At 40.5% G+C, this 18,160-nt stretch overlaps 1 protein-coding gene across 5 annotated transcripts in view; it reads right to left on the bottom strand.

Moving 5' to 3' along the window:
• Positions 1-18,160, bottom strand: part of LOC104611454 (glycerol-3-phosphate acyltransferase ATS12, chloroplastic-like) — a 51,542-nt gene that overhangs the window by 23,786 nt on the left and 9,596 nt on the right. For all 5 annotated transcript variants that reach the window (XM_010278511.3, XM_010278509.3, XM_088901613.1 and 2 more), the window contains exons 8-10: positions 18,028-18,089; positions 17,831-17,941; positions 16,102-16,180 (exon numbers count right to left, since the gene is read on the bottom strand). In XM_010278511.3, the coding sequence (XP_010276813.1) occupies positions 16,102-16,180; positions 17,831-17,941; positions 18,028-18,089 (252 nt within the window). The remainder of the gene's footprint in view (positions 1-16,101; positions 16,181-17,830; positions 17,942-18,027; positions 18,090-18,160) is intronic.

Here is an 18,160-nt window from a genome sequence, read left to right on the forward strand (position 1 = left end):
AGAGAAGAGAAAGAATAGAAAAGAGAGGAGAATAGATGGGAAAAAGAGCAGAACAGATCGTGAGGTTCTTGGAGTCCCCACTATCTTTTATACTTGAGTAGTAAGAATGATAAAATTACAGATTCCATCCCACCAAATGAAGGCTTTTGTAAAATTAAACTTTGGTGGCTACAGTTTGGGTAATTGTGGAGCATTGGGTATTGGAGGAGTTCTTAGAGATCATAATGGATATATATAGATAGATAGATAGATATTCGCAAAGTACTCGGGCCTGTTTTCTTATAGGAAGAAGAGAAGAAAGGCTGTTTGGGAGACAAAACTCAGGCTGGCAGCGCCCAGCTCTCTATTTATAACAATGAGATTAAAAATAAAAGAAGGAAATTACATACTTGCCCCTGGCAGCACACCCTAATAAAAAACAATAAGAAAAAACAACAAACAAGCCAACAGCACCCTAGAACTAACAGCAGAAATGACTATAACAGCACAAATAACTCTGAAATCATTCTAACGACACTCCCCCTCAAGTTGGACTGAATATATCTATCAAGCCCAACTTGTCACATAGCTCATTTTGTCGCAAGTATGAAAGTCCCTTTTTGAGAACATCAGCCATCTGCTCCTTGGAGTTGACATACGGAGTGCAGATTTCACCCTTTTCCAATTTATCTCTTATGAGTTATGAAGTGCTTGTCCACTTCAATGTGTTTTGTCTTGTCGTGTAGAACAGGGTTAGTAGCAATGTTTATGGCTGCCTTATTATCACAGTAGAGAGACATAGGGCTGTTAACTGGGAACCCAAGCTCCCCTAGTAAATTCTTCAACCAAAGCGCTTCAGCCACCCCATGTGCCATAGCCTTATACTCAGCTTCAGTACTAGACTTTGCAACTACATTTTGTTCTTTACTCCTCCATGCCACTAGATTTCCTCCCACAAATGTGCAGTACCCACTTGTAGATTTCTTGTCATCCACAGCACCTAGCCAATCGGCATCTATATAGACTTCCACTTTCAGATGACTGTGCTTACTGAATCACAACCCAGTTCCCACATACTTCTTTAAGTACCTGAGAATTCTTTCTACAGCCTCCATATCTGGTGTCTTAGGGGAATGCATAAACTGACTTAGAACTCCAACCAAATAAGCTATGTCTAGACGTGTCATAGACAAGTAAAGCAATATTCCCACTAGCCTTTGAAATTGTTTCACATCTTTCAGTGGTTCACCATCACAATCACCCAATTTATGATCAACATCCATAGGGGTGTCCAGTGGCTTTGCACCCACCTTGTCTATGTCTTGTAACAGATCTAGGATGTACTTCCTTTGAGAGATGAAGATACCCCTTTTTGAGCAAGCAACCTCAATCCCAAGGAAGTACTTTAGAGGACCCAAATCCTTCACCTCAAATTGGGAAGACAATAACTCCTTCAACTCTTGTATTTCAGAGCTTAATTCCTCGTAATGATGATATCATCCACATACACTATCAGTAGTGCAACCTGTTCCTGAGACCTCTTAACAAAAAGAGTGTGATAAGACTGCCATTGTTCGAATCCTACCTGCTGAGCTGCCATATGAAATCTACTAAACCATGCTTTGGGAGATTGTTTTAGGCCATATAGAGGCTTTCTCAACTTGCACACCTTATTCTCACTTCCTTTGGCATAGAAGCCTGGTGGTTGAACCATATAAACTGCCTCCTCTAGATCACCATTTAAGAAGGCATTTTGTACATCAAGTTGATGCAATTCCCAATCAAGATTTGTAGCCAATGATAACAAAACCAAATTGAATTCATCTTTGCTACTGGAGAAAATGTCTCATCATAATCAATACCATAAACTTGAGTGTACCCTTTGGCTACCAGCCTTGCTTTGTACCTTTCTACTGTTCCATCCACCTTGTGTTTCACTGTAAACACCCACTTACACCCCACAGGGTCTTTCCCTTTTGGAAGATCCACCAACTCCCAAGTGTGATTCTTATGGAGGGCATTAATCTCCTCCTTCATAGCATTTGTCCATTCAGGGTAAGTCAGAGCCTCTGTCACATTTTTGTATGGGAATACTATCAGCAACAGATAAGAAAGCGCGGTGAGAGGGGGAAATATGGTCATATGATACATAGTGGGTAATGGGGTGTTTGGTAGTACACAATCTAACTCCCTTTCTATGAGCAATCAGGATGTCAAGATCATCCACAACCAAAACAGGAACAAGGGAATCAACAGGGATAAGGGTGTCTAACTCATTTGGACTTACCTCCTGAGAGTCTAATGGCATCGATTGCATAGTATCCGGTAGCTCTACATCTTTAGAACGCTGCTGGTTTCTACAGCACATACGTAGAAAAGCATGAAATGGAGCTAGATCCGGAATAGAGGGAAGAGAAACTTGGTAAACTTGTTTTTCCTCCTCCATACTACCTTCCCCCTAAGGAGAAGTAGGGTAGAACGGTTCAAACTTGAAGAAGGAAACATCCATAGAGATGAAGTACCTACGACCAACGGAATCAAAACACCAGTATCCCTTTTGAGAGGAGGGATACCAAAGGAAAATACATAGCGTTCAATCCCGACAGAAAAGCAAAGGCTCATTGTTGAGATACCAACCTCTTATAGGCTTTGGCATCATCATCATTCTTCCATTCTACAGTTTGATAGTGATCCAACTCCTTCCAAATAGAGGTAAGAGTTGAATAATAAGCTGACAAACTATGGTCACCTTGTTTACAAGTTGAGGACTCAGCATGTAACTGATAAATCTTAGCATAGTGTCTTTGCTTAGTAGGTTGTTTTGGTTTGTTCCCATATCTCACTTGTAGTCTCTGCCCATATAAAATTCTTCTTTACCCCTGGTTCCATGGCTGCAAGAAGCCAAGACATCACCATACTGTTCTCCTAGTCCCACCTATCAGCTGTCCCACTTTTAGGTTCTTTCACTCTCCCAATTATGTATCCAGGTTTTCCCCTAGCTGTAACATATAGTTTCACACTTTTAGCCCACTCTAGATAGTTTAGACCATTCAAAGTGGTGATTGTCATCGGAAAAAACATATTCTCAGCACCCATACCAACTGTACCACAGGTTGTAACCTCAGATGAAGTTGAATTAACAGTTTCCATATTAAGCAGGTTCTACAAGCCAAACACAAAAGTAGGGCACAAAACACACACTAATCTGCCTCCTAGAATGGAACACCACTGTTGAAACCCCACTACCAGCAACTAACATACCTGTCACGAGGGAGTCATACAACCCCTGTACAGCACCTGTACGAAGGTAAACATAACAAAAACAAAGCCTTCACAGCATCGGTTGTCACCAACTAGGGTTTCCTTGCTTGAAGGTGACTCCAAAATAGAAATAAGTTGGCTAAAACAGAATGAGAAGACTCCTTGGTCTTTTAGAAACAAAATCAAACAATTCAAGAGGTTCTCAAGGGATATGCAGCTGATAATTCAGTAGAAGTACAAGACTGCTATCAGTCTTGAACCCTAATAGATTTCAGGTTCGAAAAAGGAGAAAAAAGGTATAGAGGAGAGGAGAAAGAGGAGAGAGAGAGAGAGAGAAATAGAACATAAGAATTGAAAGGAAGGACAGAATCTGAATGTTCTGCCGCCGCCACTTCTATTTAGTATTTATAGTTTATGCTAGTTACATGAAAGGACAAATCTGCCCTTGGTATTTACATAACACATAAAACAATATAAAACTGAAATATAAATAACAACTGGAATAACAGATTAACCATCAACTAACCCTAAGATGACTAGGGCACATTCTACCCTACGGACAAAGTGGGACCACTGTTGTGGGGCCCACATCAGTGTTCTCTACACTCCCCCTCAAGTTGGGAATAAATGTTTATCATTCCCAACTTGGATAGATCCGCCTCTAGCTTCTTTCTTGATACGGCTTTAGTGAGGATATCTGCTAGTTGCATATTGGATGTGATGTAAGGGAGGCATACTTCTTGAGACTTTCTCTCGTACAAAATGTCGATCAACTTCCATGTGTTTGGTTCTGTCATGCTGCACATATTAATAGCTGCTTGATTATCACAATACAGCATCAGGGACTTCTCATACTCAATACCCAACTCCTCAAGTAGAGATCTCAGCCATAGGATTTCAGCCACTCCGTTAGCCATTGACCTGTATTCTGCTTCAGCACTAAATCGGGAGATAACAATTTGTTTCTTACTTCTCCAAGAGACAAGATTACCTCCCACAAGAGCACAATATCCTGATGTAGACCTTCTGTCATCAACACTCCCAGCCCAATCGGCATCCGTATAGACCTCCACCTTCATGTGGTTATTGTTCTTGAACAGTATACCCCTACTCGGGCATCTCTTCAAGTATGCTAATATCCTTTCTGCCACAAGAAGATGTGTAGTTCTAGGAGAATGCATGTACTAGCTGACAACACTAACAGCATAAGTGATATTTGGCCGAGTGAGGCAGAGATATAGGAGCTTTCCTACCAATCGCTGGAACATAACCTTGTCTTCAAGAGGCTCCCCACTCTCTGCACTAATCCTGTGGTTCTGTTCAATGGATGTATCCGCAGGCTTGACACCTAACTTCCCAGTTTCTGCCAGCAGATCTAGGACATATTTCCTCTGAGAGATAAAGATCCCCTGTTTGGATCTAGCAACCTCGATACCCAAAAAATACCGAAGTACACCAAGATCTTTCACCTCAAATTCTTGATGAAGGAGTTGTTTAAGGGACTCAACCTCATGGCTATCATTCCTTGTCACCACAATATCATCAACATATACTGCAAGTAGTGTCAAGGAGGACTCTACCCTCTTGATGAATAGAGTATGATCTAACTGGGCTTGTACATAGCCGAACTTCACAAGGGCTAATCTGAATCTATCGAACCAAGCCCTAGGTGACTGCTTCAAACCATACAAAGCCTTGTTGATCCGGCAAACCTTCTTACCTGTTTCTGCATCATAGAATCCAGGAGGCAAACGCATGTAAACCTCTTCCTGTAGGTCTCCATTCAGAAAAGCATTTTTCACGTCCATTTGGTATAAAGGCCAAGTGTGACTTGCTGCAAGGGATAATAGAACTCAAATGGTGGTCATCTTGGCTACTGGGGCAAAGGTCTCCAAGTAATCTATACCATAAGTTTGGGTGAACCCTTTCGCAACTAACCAAGCTTTATACCTCTCAATGGATCCATCTGCATTGTGCTTCATGGTAAATACCCATCTGTAGCCAACTGGTTTCTTTCCTTTAGGCAGACCAACTAGCTCCCAGGTGTTATTTTTCAACAGGGCATCCATCTCAACCTGCATTGCATCTTTCCATTCCGGGACGGATAGGGCTTCTTGCACTGTTCTTGGAATAGGGACATTGGCAATGGAACTAAGGTAGGACTTGTAGGTAGGAGATAGGCGATCATAGGATAAAAACTGGGAAATACAGTGGGCTGTAGATGTGGTACAAGGTCGTTTCCCTTTACTGATGGCAATCGGAAGGTCAAGGTCATCTGCAGGAGGTGAAATAGCAACAATAGAGGAAGTCTCTGTAGAGGGAGTCTCTGTGGGCCTTGGGACTGTAATACCTGGACTAGGAGTTGCAAATGAGATTGGAGCTGGCCTGGACTGCTGATGACCGAGATCAACCTGCATGCATCGCCTGTGATAGACCCTCAACTCCTGATCCCTCTGACCACCCTCACCATTGCAGCTCTCATCGCCCAATGGAATAGGTAAAGGAACTGCCCCACTCTCACTGCTCTCCCCCTGAGGAGAAACCCGAAGATAATAGGGTGTCTCCTCAAAGAAAGTGACATCCATGGAGACAAACTTCCTCCCTGAGACAGGATCATAGCAGCAATAACCCTTTTGAGTTTGTGCATAACCAAGGAAAATGCATTTGGAGGCCTTGGGTTCGAACTTGGAGTGATGGGGTCCGAGAAGCTGAACAAAGCAGGTACAACCAAATGTTTTAAGGGAAATAGAAAACAACTCCTCACTTGGGTATAGAAAGGAAAAGGGAGATCTCATATCAAGGACCCAGGAAGGAACCCAATTAATAAGATATACCGTCGTGAGGATAGCATCACCCCAGAAGCGAATAGGGACATTGGAGGTAAACATAATACTTCTAGCCACCTCCAAGATGTGCCTATTCTTCCTTTCTGCAACTCCATTTTGCTGAGGTGTATGAGGGCAAGAACTCTGGTGTATAACCCCATGATTAAGAAGGTAAGATGCCAATGGTTTAGCAAAGTATTCCTTTGCGTTATCGGATCTAAGAACTTTGATCTTGGCATCAAATTAGGTTAGGATCATTTGGTGAAAGTTTTGGGTCAGGGCAGGAACCTCATCTCGTGAACGCATGAGATAAACCCAAGAAAAACGGGTATGGTCATCAACAAATAACAAGAAATATCTATACCCACCCATGGAAGGGATGTGATAGGGCCCCCAAACATCAATATGCACAATATCAAAAGAATTATTACTCCTTTTATTACTCAATAAATAAGACTTTCTACAATGTTTAGCAAACTCACAACTTTCACATTGCAACTGAGACAACTCAATAGACTCAAATAAAATAGGAAACAGACTCTTTAAAGACCGAAAGAACAAATGACCCAATCGGTTATGCCAAAGCATAACCGAACTCACACTCTGAGAAACAAAAGACATCTTCTCTACTGACGCTCCCTGACGAGACCTCTCCCCGAGCAGATAGATCACATTCGTCTCACGGCTAGTCCCAATCACCTTCTTCGTCTCCAAGTCCTAAAAAACACTTCGGTCAGGGAAGAAGGTTACTGAGCAGTTCATATGCTTGGTAATACTACTGACTGAAAGAAGATTAGTATCAAGCTTAGGAACGTGCAAAACAGATGACAGGGAGATAGTATCTGATAACTTAATGTCACCCTTCCCAGAAATAGGGACCAGGGAGCCATCAGCAATAGATACTTTATCCCTACCCGAAGACAAATGGTAAGTGGTAAACAGTGAAGGCAAGCTAGTCATGTGGTCGGATAAACCTGAATCAATTACCCAACAAGGTTCAGTAGTACCTGGAGCTAAGGCATGGTAGGCTGAAGCTCGAGTACCTGAATGTGCGAAGGCAGATGTGGCAGGAGCTGATGGTGACTGCGGTGGCTGAGCTAAACTTCCAACTTCCTTTTCTAATTGTATTAGAGCAGCCCGAACTGCAGCTAAGGTCTCTAAAGGTGTTACTCTTGTGCTAGATGAGGATGCTGAATCAGTGTTCACGACCACATGAGCATTGCCCTTCTTGCTTCTCAATTTTGCCAGAACAAAGTGAGGATGTAGTTTCCAACATGTTTCTTTTGTATGTTTGGGTTTCTTACAATGTTCACATACCACATCCCTTTTGTCTTCCTTCCTCCTGTCCTTCTCTGAATCACCCCCTGATTTGGTCTGACAGCTACAAAGGCTGGTGTGAAAGGCTGAGGTTGCATCATAACTTTCCTTCCGGTCTCTTCACTATGTACTAAGGAGTATGCCTGAGAGAGTCACACTGTCTCTAGTCAAAATCTGTTGTCGCACAATATCATACTCTGAATTTAGGCCCACCAGAAACTCAAACACCCGGTTTGTCTCGACCTGCTTTCTATATATCTGTGCATCTTTGGGAATCTCCCACTCAAGAGTCTCTAAGTGATCAATCTCACGCCACAGAGACTGCAAGGTAGAGAAGTATACTGAAATCGGTCTCCTTGTTTAAGGTTTTTCACTTCACATTTCAATTCATATGCACTGGCAACATTAAGGGGTTGGGAATAAGTTTCTTTCATAACATCCCATATCTCCTTACTTGTCTTTGCCCACAAGTAATTTCGGCTAATATGGGGCTGCATAGAATTACACAGCCATGTCATAACCAAGTAGTTTTCTTGGATCCACTTGGTATATGTAGGATCTCCCTTGGGGGGTTCTTTCACATCTCCCAAGAGGTACCTTAATTTACCTCTTCCCCCAATAGCCATCACGGCTGATTGGGCCCACTCCAAATAGTTTGATCCATCAAACTTTACGGTTGTAATCTGACCACCTGTCTCAGAAACACTACCACAACTGTTGTTCCCAAAACTGCCTTCTGCCTAATTTTTAAACTCCATCTCGGTCAAGTCTCAAAAACAGCACTTGGACTACCAATCACAATCAAAACAGTGTAGGACCAATCTGTATTCACAGTGTATGTGCACAAAACAGGTAGAAATCTGATCTGAAACCAACTAGCAAACACAATAGCAGCAGTCCGTACAGTTTTCACCCCTTAAGAGAGTTCAAAAACCCCAAAAGGATCTGAAAAATCAGCTTAGAAACAGGTCTGATATGCTTGGCTGAATTAGGGTTTTAATCAGTCCTTAAAGAAAACATTTCAGTTGCACATTCCAATCAGTACTGTACAGATAGATTTGCAGTAGGGTTAATATGAAACCCTAAAGGTTGATCAATGCTAACAAAACTTGACAGCTCCAGGTAAATCGCAAGGTTCAGTCTAACATTAGGGCTTGCCGCAAGATCACTTTCAAACCCTAGAGTAGGAGAAAAGAACCCTAAGGCAGTTCGGCCCAACAGTAGGGTTTGCTGTAAAACCCTAGAGAATAGAAGGGAGAGAACCCTAGAATGGTTCGGCCACCCTTTCCAGATAGGTCCAACCTATCCTGATAGTACTTCTCTTAGAAAATAGATAACTTACAAGGAAAAACTGTTCGCTGCCTTCCAAGGATACCCGAACTCTAGTCTTCTCTGATTCTTCCTGATCACCAACACTCTGCAACCGTGACACATCTTCAACAGCTACTAAACCCTCTGGCGATCTCCAAGAATCAATCCACGAACTCCACTTTCTCAGCTTCCAACCCTAGGGAATTTTCATGTGGTCGGCTGGACTAGACTCACATGAGAAACCCTAACTTAGATCTGATACCAAGTAGAAGTTCGAGACTGCTATCAGTCTTGAACCCTAATAGATTTCAGGTTCGAAAAAGGAGAAAAAAGGTATAGAGGAGAGAGGACAAAGAGTAGAGAGAGAGCAGTAGAACACAAGAATTGAAAGGAATGACAGAATCTGAATGTTCTGTCGCCGCCACTTCTATTTAGTATTTATAGTTTATGCTAGTTACATGAAAGGACAAATCTGCCCTTGGTATTTACATAACACATAAAACAATATAAAATTGAAATATAAATAACAATTGGAATAACAGATTGACCATCAGCTAACCCTAGGATGACTAGGGCACATTCTACCCTACAGACAGAGTGGGACCACAGCTATGGGGCCCACATCAGTGTTCTCTACAAATTCAATGGACTCCTAGGTCGGCAAATGGTCTAGTTGACCACCTAGCAAAGCAAGGGGCAAACAGGGCAGTGTGTTTCTGGGCTCAGTTGTAAGACTGAATATTAAATTGTCTTTGTATTTTCTTGGTGGTAACCGAGGCTGCCTTTGTTTTGTACACTTTTCTTTTTCTAAGTAATTGTAAAGAACACTGATGTGGACCCCACTGATGTGGTCCCCACAGTGTTCGTATGGCAGCATTATTTCTGTTAGATATGACAGTGTTAGTTGGTTGTTATTTCGGTTAGTTATTTCAGCTTTATTATTAGTTACTTCTTATTCTATTTGCCATGTAAGCAATAAGGGCAATTCAGCCCTTTTACAGTTAGCCAATAGTTATAAATGCTAAGAGAGGGTAGGTCATAAACCAAGTAGTCGATCTAGACTACAATCAGTCTTGAATTAAAAAGAAAAAAAAAGGATGAAAATTTGAAGAGAAGAAGAGAAGAGAGGAAGAAAAGAAGTACACGAAGAGAGTTTCAGGAAAGAGAGAGAGTAGGTCATAATTTCTGCCAACCCTCTCTTAGTATTTATAACTATTGGCTAACTGTAAAAGGGCTGAATTGCCCTTATTGCTTACAAGGCAAATAATATAAGAAATAACTAATAATAAAGCTGAAATAACTACCAACTAACATTGTCATATCTAACAGAAATATTGCTGCCATACGAACACTGTGGGGACCACATCAGTGTTCTCTACACTCCCCCTCAAGTTGGGAATAGATATTTGTCATTCCCAACTTGCATAGATCTGCCTCTAACTTCTTCCTTGGAACAGCCTTGGTGAGAAGATCTGCAAGCTGCATGCTGGAGGTGATATATGGAAGACACACTTCTTGAAATGAAACCCTTTCTCTGACAAAATGTCGGTCTACTTCAATATGCTTAGTTTTGTCATGCTGTATCGGATTATGAGCTATATTAATAGCAGCTTAATTATCACAATACAGCATTAAGGGCTTCTCATAAGCAATACCCAACTCCTCAAATAGTGATTTCAACCATAGGATTTCAGCCACACCATTAGCCATGGACCTATATTCAGCTTCTGCACTAGAACGAGAAACAACACTTTGCTTCTTACTCCTCCAGGAGACCAGGTTACCTCCTACAAAAGCACAATATCCAAAGGTAGACCTTTTATCATCAATACTCCTAACCCAATCAGCATCTGTATAAACCTCTATCTTCATGTGATTATTATTCTTGAATAGTATAACTCTACCTGGGCACCTCTTCAAATATGCTAATATCCTCTCAACTGCAAGTGAGTAGTCCTAGAAGAGTGCATATACTGACTGACAATGCTGACAGCATAACTAATGTCTGGTCGTGTGAGACAAAGATAGAGGAGTTTTCCAACTAACTGTTGGAACATAGCTTTATCTTCAAGTGGCTCTCCACCCTCTACACTGATCTTGTGATTCTGTTCAATAGGTGTATCTGCAGGCTTAACACCTAACTTTCCAGTTTCTTCCAACAAATCTAGAACATACTTTCTTTGGGAAACAAAAATCCCATGTTTAGATCTAGCTACCTCAATACCCAAGAAGTATCGTAGCTCTCCTAGATCTTTCACCTCAAATTCTTGATGGAGTTGTTTGAGAGACTCAATCTCACCATTATCATTCCTTGTCACTACAATATCATCCACGTATACAGCAAGCAAGGTCAAGGAAGAGTCCACTCTCTTAACGAACAATGTATGGTCTGACTGAGCCTGTACATGGCCGAACCTTTCAAGGGCTTGTTTGAATCTATCAAACCAAGCTCTAGGGGACTGTTTTAGTCCATACAAAGCTTTATTCAACCGGAAAACCTTCTTTCTTGTGTCTGCATCATAAAATCTAGGAGGCAACTGCATGTAGACTTCTTCTTGCAAGTCTCCATTGAGGAAGGCATTTTTGACATCCGTCTGAAACAAGGGCCAAGAGTAACTAGCTGCAAGGGACAATAAAACTCTAATAGTGGTCATCTTTGCTACTAGAGCAAAAGTCTCCAAGTAGTCTATACCATAAGTCTGATTAAATCCCTTTGCAACTAACCGAGCCTTATACCTTTCAATGGAACCCATCAGCATTACGTTTCACAGTAAATACCCATCTACATCCAACCGGTTTCTTCCCTTTAGGTTGGTCAACTAGCTCCCAAGTATTATTCCTCAGAAGAGCATCCATTTCAACCTTCATTGCATCTTTCCACTCAGAAACTGGCAAGGCCTCTTGCACTGTTCTAGGGATAGGAATATCAGCAATAGATGTGAGTAAGGACCTGTAAGAGGGGGACAAGTGATCATAGGACAAGAATTGGGAAATGTAGTGAGTTGTGGATGTGGTGCAACGTCGTTTGCCTTTATGGACTGCAATGGGGAGGTCAAGGTCATCCAAAGGATGTAAGAGCTCAACAGTGGAAGGTATCTCAGTGGAACCCGGATCCGATAAAGGAACTGTAGTACCTAGATCTGGGTCCGCAGAAGGAACTAGGGCTGGCCTGGACTGCTGATGACCGAAATCAACCTGCCTCCACCGCCTATGATAGACTCCCAAATCCCGGCACATCTAACACCCCTCCCCATTACATCCCTTATCACTCAATGGAACAAGTAAAGAAACTTCTGATGAGTTAACCCCACACTCACTACTCTCCCCCTGAGGTGAAACCCTAGGATAATAGGGTACATCCTCGAAGAAAGTAACATCCATAGAGACAAATCTTTTCCCAAAAGTGGGTTCATAGCAGCAATATCTCTTTTGAGTTTGTGCATAACCGAGAAAAATACATTTGGAGGTCTTAGGATCAAATTTGGAACGATGAGGTCCAAGAATTTGAACAAAGCAAGTACAACCAAAGGTTTCAAGGGGAACAGTAAACAAGTCTTTATTAGGGTATAGGAGGGTAAATGGAGGCTTCATGTCAAGAACCCGTGAAAGAACCCAGTTAATGAGATACATTGTTGTAAGAATAGCATCTCCCTATAAACGAATAGGCACATTGGAGTTAAACATGATGCTTCTGACCACCTCCAATATGTGCCTATTCTTCCTCTTAGCAACCCCATTCTGTTGTGGTGTATGAGGGCAAGTACTTTGGTGGATAATCCCATGGTCAAGCAAATAGGAGGCTAATTGGTTGGCAAAGTATTCTTTCGCATTATCGGATCTGAAGATTTTGATTTTGACCCCAAATTGGGTTAAAATCATCTAATGAAAGATCCGGGTCAAAGTAGGAACCTCATCTCGAGAATGCATAAAATAAACCCAAGAAAACCGGGTATAGTCATCAACAAACAACAAGAAATATCTATAACCCCCCCCCATAGCAGTGATGTGATAAGGACCCCAAACATCAGTATGCCAACTTCCTTTTCCAACTGAATCAGGGCAGCCCAGACAGCAGCTAGGGTGTCTAGGGGTGTGCCTTTTGTGCCCGATGAGGAGGCACAATCAGTATTAACAGCCATATTAGCATTACCCCTTCTGTTCCTGAGTTTTGCTAGGACTAAATGAGGGTGCAACTTCCAACAAGTGTCTTTAGTATGCTTAGGTTTCTTGCAATGTTCACATACTTGATCCCGCTTGTCTTCCTTCTTTATATCCCTCTCCGTATCACCCCCGGACTTAGGTTTGACTACTGCCAACGCTGGTGGGAAGGGCTAATGCTGCATCATAACCTTTCTCCTAGTCTCTTCACTGTGCACTAAGGAGTAGGCTTGTGATAGGGTCACACTGACTCTTGTCAGTAGCTGTTGTCTCACAATATCATACTCGGGATTCAGACCAGCTAAGAACTCAAAAACCCTATTAGTCTCAACCTGCTTTCTATGAGTCTGTGCATCTTTCTGGCTTTTCCATTCAAGTGTTTCTAGGTGGTCAATTTCATGCCACAAAGATTTCAGTGAAGAGAAGTAAACCAAGACTGGTTTCTCTCCTTACTTAAGGTTGTTAACCTCACATTTCAGTTCATAAGCCCTAGCAACATTAAGGGGTTGGGAGTAGGTCTCTTTAATGACATCCCAGATTTCCTTAGTTGTTTTCGCCCACAAATAGTTCCGGCTTATATGTGGCTGCATAGAGTTGCACAGCCATGTCATAACCAAATAGTTTTCCTGAACCCATTTGGTATAGGTTTGGTCCTCCTTAGTTGGTTCTTTCACATCTCCCAACAAGTAGCTCAGTTTTCCCCTACCCCCAATGGCCATCATGGCCGATTGAGCCCATTCTAGGTAGTTTGATCCATCAAACTTAACGGTTGTAATCTGAAAGGTATTCTCAGACATGTTACCAAAATTGCTAGTCCCAAAAACACCTTCTCCTTGACTCTTGAACTCCATTCTTGATCAAGACATAATAAAAAAAAAAACTTTTTTAATTACTGTAATAGGAGAAACAACACCCAAATAACTTATAACAGCCGGCCTAGTTCTTCCAAAGAACACAGAAAACAGAATTCTGAATGAAACCAGTCCAAATTCTGATCTAAAACAAATAACAGTTTTGAATTTTAGGGTTTTCTCTCAAAACCCTAAAGAAAACACAGATTCTGAAGCCGCACCTCTCAGACTAAACTAAGATTATCTTTTCTGAATAGAAACACAAGAAAAAGCTTACTTGATGAAAAAATCTATGGCCGCCACCTTCTGGTTGATGCAAAACCCTAATTTTGAGGATCCGAAGCATCTTCTGATTCTTCCTGACTACTGGAACTCTCCCAGACTTCTACAATCTCTTTAGTAGCAGTTGCACACTACTAGTAACCTCCAAGAATCAGCCAATCCTCCTTCCTTGTTGAAAAACTTCCAAACCTAGGCGGTTCTCATGCAGTCGGCCTAATCAGACTAGCATAAGAGTTCCTAGGTCGGCTTTGATACCAAGTAGTCGATCTAGACTACAATCAGTCTTGAATTAAAAAGAAAAAAACAGGATGAAAAATTGAAGAGAAGAAGAAGAGAAGAGAGGAAGAAAAGTACACGAAGAGAGTTTCAGGAAAGAGAGAGAGTAGGTCATAATTTCTGCCGACCCTCTCTTAGTATTTATAACTATTGGCTAACTGTAAAAGGGCTGAATTGCCCTTATTGCTTACATGGCAAATAGAATAAGAAATAACTAATAATAAAGCTGAAATAACTACCAACTAACACTGTCATATCTAACAAAAATATTGCTGCCATATGAACATGTGGAGACCACATCAGTGGGGTCCACATCAGTGTTCTTTACAGTAATAAAATTTGATGTTGTACTGATCAAAAAAAACCTAGGGTTTCCTTGGTGTTACAACCAAGGAAGAACCCAGAGAAAACACAACCAGACTATTCTGACCAGTCTGATTGGGTTCTTTTACTTCACAGTTCAAGAAATCAAAAATCTGATGAGAAGAGATGTAATTCTGAGAAAAAAAATCCTCCTATTGCCCAGGAATATGCTCTGATACCATGTTTTCTTCTAGAAAGAAGAGAAGAAGAAGGAGAAGAGAAAGAGAAGAGAAGAAAGGCTGTTTGGGAGCCATAACTCAGGCTGGCGGTGCCCAGCTCTCTATTTATAACAATGAGATTAAAAATAAAAGATCAAAATTACATACTTGCCCCTGGAGGCACACCCTAATACAAAAATAAGAAAAAGCAACAAACAAGCTGACAGAACCCTAGAACTAACAGCACAAATAACTCTCAAATCATTCTAACAACAAGGCCCTACAGGAAATGGGAACTCCACGAGGGCAGAGTTCTTAGCAGTTATACAAAGAATTATTGCAAGGTGCCAAACAGCTGGTTGGTAAGGTCTACTGCTGGTTGTAGTGGAGACTTCAGGTCGAATCCCGCCTGCACCTGGGTTGGGGGATGGGCTACCCCCTGTCGTGTAGCCCTTCAAAAGAAAAAAAATTAATAAAAAACAAAGAGAATTATTGTTTTTTTTTTGGACAAGTTGTAAAGAAAATTATTGTTGAAGAAGATCCAAAAGGTGGTGGTGGTAAGCTTGCTGTGATACAAATAAACAAGGATCATTAAAATAGTGGAACTACATGAAAGAATTAAGAACCTTAGTAACTTAATTGGAAACAAGCTTTCAGTGGACTTACTGATCAACAAATGTCCTGGCCAATGCCATGGCCAGACAGGGGGTGATAGGAAACAGTTGTATTGCAGGTTTGTAATAGAGAACTATAATGGAAGACAAGGGAGAAGCGGATTTTCCAGCCTCATTTGCTTGGCATGCTATGAAAAATATCTAATTAATTCACTTTTTATTACCTAATAAAAGTTCAAGTTCACTTTAAAAAAAAAACAAAGACAAAAAAAAAAAAAAGAATTCGGCCTTCTAATGACTAGGTGAATCTTCCATTATCATGGGGATGTTCCTCCCCTTGCTTACCTAACAAAGTACTGACAATCTTAGACAAACATTTACCAGCACAGACGCTCTCTATTGTTACAGAGCAATCCAACTCTGTCAACCAACACGCCAGGATCTCTGGAACCCCCATATCTACCCAAAGTTGGATTTACTCATCATGAGAAGAAGTGCGAGGCTTCTAAATAATTAAAGCACATATACATTCAAAGGATACTACCCTGATCACAATGATGTTAGAAACCAAAAGGAAAACAATTAAAAATCATAACATCTATGAACAAAATTGAAAAATTAGCACCATCATACTGAAATTTGAAGCCCCCCAAGATGTTTATATTTAAAAAGAACAAAGTCAATGCAATTTCAAGTGCAAACTTACCGGGTACCATTCTTTACTGACTGGATCTGGGCGATCACGACCACCACTAGGTGCAATCCATATTATCCGTGATCCACCCCTAGATTCAATTATGTCAATCAGAAAACCAGAAAATAAAGATGGGAGAGAAGGAAAAAAACAGTAACAGGCTCCATTATGTTATTAACAAATGAAGAATCATTATTGCATAAGTTACCCTAAAAACAGAAGACAATGTTCCTCCACCCAACACTTGACACCTAAATTATTATTTTCAATTCTTTTTGAAGTTAACATCTATTTAAATAAAAAAAGAACCTTTTGAAGCTAGCAAATGAATATAAGAGCTATGCATCCATTGACTGATGAGTGATTCTTAGATGAACTCCAGAGTGATCCTGGTGCTTCACTTCTCTGTCTAATTTTTTTCGTATTGGCTCTCCTCTCTAATTCCCTTTACTACTCCATTATTGCTTTTTTATGCCAATCAGTATTTTTAAGATGGATAAATATGCATCTTTTGGGCCATTAATTAATCTCCTGTCCTGTTGTGCATAGAATCTGGGTGTTTTTCTACTCTCTTTTTGGTTGCAGATGGATTCCCCCTCAGGAAGTGGTGGGCATTTCCAATTCCAACTTCTTGAGACGATCAAAGAAAAGAGGGAAAGTGCTCTAGAAAGCCACCAAAGCAGTAATCTGTTGGATTCTATGGGAAGAAAGAAATAGTAGGATTTTCTATGAAAAAAGTAGATCTTTGGAGGAAATGATAGACAGCATAAAACTAAAGGTATTGTTGATATGTCAGCAATACATCTCTGATGTATTACCGATGTGTCATCATAAATTTTTAAAAATACTCTTCCTAAAAGAACAAAGGGGGATTTGGTGATTGGATGATTGACTTATTATTCTAATATGATTCACTTACTAAGTCACTATAGTTAAAAAGAAAAAAGGCACACAACAATATAATCAAAAACATATTAATAACAAAAAAAGATAAAAGTCAAAATGGCAACTTACATATATAAAGAAAAGAAGATAGCTAAAAGACTAACAAGGAGATAAAAGTGTAAGCTGCCTATTTAAGTCTCTTAATCTTATTTGACTTATAGAATTGTTTGCTTTGGATTTTTGAGCCTTAAATGTGCAATTATACCACTTCTAATTATTCTTGAAGGTTTATTCACCAATCATGTTTTTTAGAAAATTTCCCTATTTTTTATATTTTCCAAATATCTTAGCAAAATTAGGGAAATATCCCTGAAATTTCCCCATCTCTACATGGTGAAATGTCCACCAATATTGAAATTGCAAATCATCGGTGTCATTGGAAGGTTGTTTCATGCTAACAAACTCAAAATCATGCAAGTTAGACATGGATTAAGCAAGTTATGGCCAAAAGACGGACTGCATATGGTTCTAGAAGGAAATTATTATCTTGAAATATTTGTGCTAGCAAGACACATACACACACATGGAGACAGGTCTAACAGTCAGGTTATTTAATGGGAAAGAATAAATGCACTTGGAATAAACAAAACAACATGGTTAGGGACCAAATGTGCCCCATGAATTCCTTTCAGTGCCCACATTTATGAGGCAATTTTCAGCCAAAATAAGCTATTTTTTGGAAGCATAGTTTAAATCAAAATTAAGAATTTTTTACAGCTTATAGGAGATACAAAGTGGGTTAGGGCTGATTTAAGACTGGAGTGAAGACATGATCAATCCAAAGTAATAATTATACCTAAGAAGCAAAGCCATCTCCTTCAGACTCTGGGTATTTGCTCGCCTTTTCATCTCAGCCAACTCAGGAACATCATACATGTGCTTTTTCGAATACACACAAAAGAGATTCCTAAAACAAAACCAAGGAGAAACAATGTATAAATTGTATAAATTAAGTGGTGCATTATCATGCACATGAGAAAAATTCATGAGCACCTTCCCATGCTAAAGGGCTTGCAGAGAGGATCCGTTACAACTCTATCGCCAGCAACATAGGTCTGTTGAAGAAAAAGGAAAAGAACTTGGACATGCAAGCTAATATGAACCAGACATCAATAAGTTTGTGCAG

The sequence above is a fragment of the Nelumbo nucifera genome, chromosome 3, assembly GCF_055504915.1.
Source record: "Nelumbo nucifera cultivar China Antique chromosome 3, China Antique-T2T, whole genome shotgun sequence".
NCBI classification, from domain to species: Eukaryota; Viridiplantae; Streptophyta; class Magnoliopsida; order Proteales; family Nelumbonaceae; genus Nelumbo; species Nelumbo nucifera.